Source organism: Ruditapes philippinarum, unplaced genomic scaffold (genome assembly GCF_026571515.1).
Source record: "Ruditapes philippinarum isolate M1 unplaced genomic scaffold, ASM2657151v2 ctg1803_1_1_1_1, whole genome shotgun sequence".
NCBI lineage: Eukaryota > Metazoa > Mollusca > Bivalvia > Venerida > Veneridae > Ruditapes > Ruditapes philippinarum.
The window spans coordinates 90,878-94,348 of NW_026862431.1; the positions used below are offsets into that span (position 1 = coordinate 90,878).

Below are 3,471 nucleotides of genomic sequence, written 5' to 3' on the forward strand. Positions count from 1 at the left end.
AAAGGAAGGTATGCCGCTAAATAACGGCACGTTGGCGGTTCTACTCAGGTCCTCATTGTGCCTTAAGAAGTGCACGGAGGTGAGCCTGAGGTCTTCCTCAATCAGTAAAGCTAGAAAGTCGCCATATGACATCTTCGTATGGTGCACTTAACCCCAAAACCCAAAAAAAAATAGAAAAAAAACTACCATTGAAACATTATTCTGACCATTTCCTAATACCCTAGAATGCCTTTTATCAATGCTGTTTCCCATTGGGGTTCTTTGCTCTACAATAAAATCTACCCGAAAACAAAGCATAACCTCTACTATTAAACCAAAGTAAAAAATAGCTTTTGACTATATGAAAAAAAAGACATGTTCGTTACTTCAGTTACTGTATTTTTGGTTATAAAGGTTGTTGATAGGTTATATTTTTAAAGAGCCATATATCCTTTTAGAAATATTTATAACAAATTTAAAAGACAGCAAACATTCTTTTATTGCGATTTCTTTCTGTCCTAGTCTGTAGTCACAGGCAATGATAATAATTTAACCTAACAATTAGTAGCAACCGACATTACATGCAAACGCAGCATATTAAATAATAATTAAAAAAACATTATGCATAAGAAATGCTGTTTTATTTCTCAAAAGCTTTTCATTTTGTTGTTTTTATGGTTTCAAAAAAAGTTGCTCATTTGCCATTTATCTGAACGGTTGTTTTTTGCCAATTAGTACACTTATAGAGAGTGTATGTTTTGTATGGAAGTCAAAATACTACTTTGAATACTTTTTGCTATTTAATGACAAATATATTACATAATAAGAGATACTTTCCTCAGATACAAAGCATCACAAATACCCTTAAACGAATGTTTAGACGGCAAAATACTCATGTTTCCCTTATATATAAAGATTAAATCTGAGGCGCTGTGTGCCTTCAATCAATATTATAAACTCTGTTTTAAGCGAACCCCGTGATATTTCTCATGGGTCTTAAATATTGACTCTACCAAACTCCTACTTACCACTTTCAATCAGCTTTCTGACAACTTCCGTGTTCCCTTCATCAACTGCAAGGTGCAGGGAAGTGTTTCCGTTATCATCGGTTACATTTACGTCACACTTTGACGACAACAATAAGTTCAATATTTCTATTCGGCTTAAAGTTGACGCTTCCATCAAGGGAGTCAATCCACTTTGATTTCTTGTATTCCACGCCATCTTGTTTTGAAGGAGACACGCTTTGGCGCCATCGACATCATTCTTATAAACACATTCATTCAGGTCCTTTCTACTGGAAATATCGTCGTGCCTTAGAACAGGACTAACAGGTGGCGTTGTGTGACGCATTCTAGAACGGTGATTAAACTTGAAATCTGTTCTGGAAAAGTATTTAGACATTTTAGTAAAGTATCTAAAATGAAATTGTATATCGCTCAAAACTAGTGGTACTTAGACGCATAAATATGTAACTATGTCACTTCCAATCGACGAAAAATCGTGTTGTGATTTATATCGCTATGTTACATCCAATGAATTTTATATTTATATACATTAAATCACCGATGCTTGTAATATCGTTCACTGTTTTGTAAAAACATCATTAAAAAACAAGATGTCTCAGCGTTCAACGATACTCGAAAGGATTTATCAATGATTTCATCAAAGACTTCGTCATTTCGTTCGTCAGTTTGTTTCCTATTTTAGCAATAACATTCACAAAACTCACTAATACCCAATTAAAGCGATAAAATTACTGATGTAAATGATGTCATTAAAATACTTTTATATATTAATGTCTTAATATAAAGGTGTTCCTTCACATCAAATTCGACTGTCACAAAATGTTACTGAAAAACATGATACATATCTAAAAACTCGGGTTTGTATCATTTAACTTTTAAGTGAAATGAATTAATAACTTTTTGTTGCCAAATTAATCGTTGTAAAATGTTTCGAATAGTAGACCTTCCTTTTAGAGAGTAGTCATTTAAAACATCATAATATGCACCAGGGCATTCAATTAGTGAATTAAGTATACTGATTGAAATCAAGAAAAAAAATGAATTTTTATGACGTAACATACTTAATGGTATCTGAATTATAGTAAAACATATAAAGCTCTACATGAGACGGTTAAAAGGGGAAAAAATTCTGTCAGTAAAGATGTATGTACAATTAATAATTTCAGACTGATAAAACTGACTTTGTATTTGAATAGAAATAGCCTGTATGATGTGTAGAGTTTAAATTGTGTTTAGTTTTTTTTGTTGTTTTTTTTCAAATAATAAATATGCTGAGTGAAGAAAAAATCAAATATTAAAATGTTTTGTATTTCTTACCTTTTAATTGTTTTAAACCGATTTGATATCAATAAGATATTAATTTATTTAAATTTAATTAATTTAATATCGAAGTAAATTTATATAAATAGTTTAATTAATTTAATAATTAATTTTAGTAAATTTAACTTACACTCTCGATAATCCTTATATGCAATACAAAAAATAGCACAGAGAAATAAAAGTGATATATATGTCACTTCTTGGTCACTCAGTCAGTAAACAAGTGACTGCAACCTGTTCTAAACTAACACTGTATCATATAGATAAAACAATATGGTTTTAATTAAGGGAATACGTCATAATTAGTTAGATGCATAACATTTAAATTACAGGTTAATATCATGCGACACTGATCAACCAAGCGTTTATTTGTCACTGATTTATGAAAAATAAAAAGATAGATATAACGTGATAATTTGAACATCGCTTTGGCCATTTTTCGGTCGAATTAAAGGCATATAATGCGTCAGAAAACCGTAAAGTTTTTAATGCCTTAGAAATTTTAAACATGAGTTTAATAATGTTTTAGTAATGGATTAAGAGCATGTGAGATGTTAAACAACTGTTGAAATTAGCGATGAACGAACAGTGATGTGTCATTAAGGAAGCCAAATGTAAACATAGTTGTATTTTGACTTCCATACAAAATACAATTCACATAATGATATCAATCGCTAACAGAGCAAAAGAAGGAAAAGACATTTAATCCTTATGGCAAATGAGTATTTATTTAAAAACTGTATCAATATAATTATAAAACAATTAAAAGTTTTTGAAAATTAAAATGACAGCATTTCTGAAACATAATGGGCTTATAAAGTTTAGTTATGAATAGCATTAACATTTTGAGAAAGTTGTAATTTGGAAGACTTAGTGTATATTTGAAAATATATAGTCATAAACTTTAAAGCGATACATACGAAATGGTTCACATTATACTGGAAGCATACAAATGTACCGGACTTAGTATCCTAACATATTGATCGACTAGTAAAAAGTTTGATTATTTTTTCATTAAAATCAACTATCGCAGGATAATGAATATAAGTAGATGTCAAAAGAAAAATGATTTCAATTTACATTAGTTTATAATTCACTTCAATGAGGTTCTTAACGGCATATTATGCCTCAGAAACAATAAATG

At 30.1% G+C, this 3,471-nt stretch overlaps 1 protein-coding gene across 1 annotated transcript; it reads right to left on the bottom strand.

The window, feature by feature from the left end:
- Nucleotides 1-965: 965 nt before the first annotated feature.
- Nucleotides 966-1,437, bottom strand: LOC132719057 (cyclin-dependent kinase 4 inhibitor D-like). Its single transcript, XM_060702795.1, has one exon. It carries the CDS (start codon nt 1,381-1,383, stop codon nt 1,000-1,002), a length of 384 nt encoding a protein of 127 aa, XP_060558778.1. The 5' UTR covers nt 1,384-1,437; the 3' UTR covers nt 966-999.
- Between the last annotated feature and the right edge of the window lie 2,034 nt (nt 1,438-3,471).

What these genes read in the sequence shown, in the direction of transcription:
- LOC132719057 (XM_060702795.1), bottom strand. Translation starts at nt 1,383, where the DNA reads ATGTCTAAATACTTTTCCAGAACAGATTTCAAGTTTAATCACCGTTCT.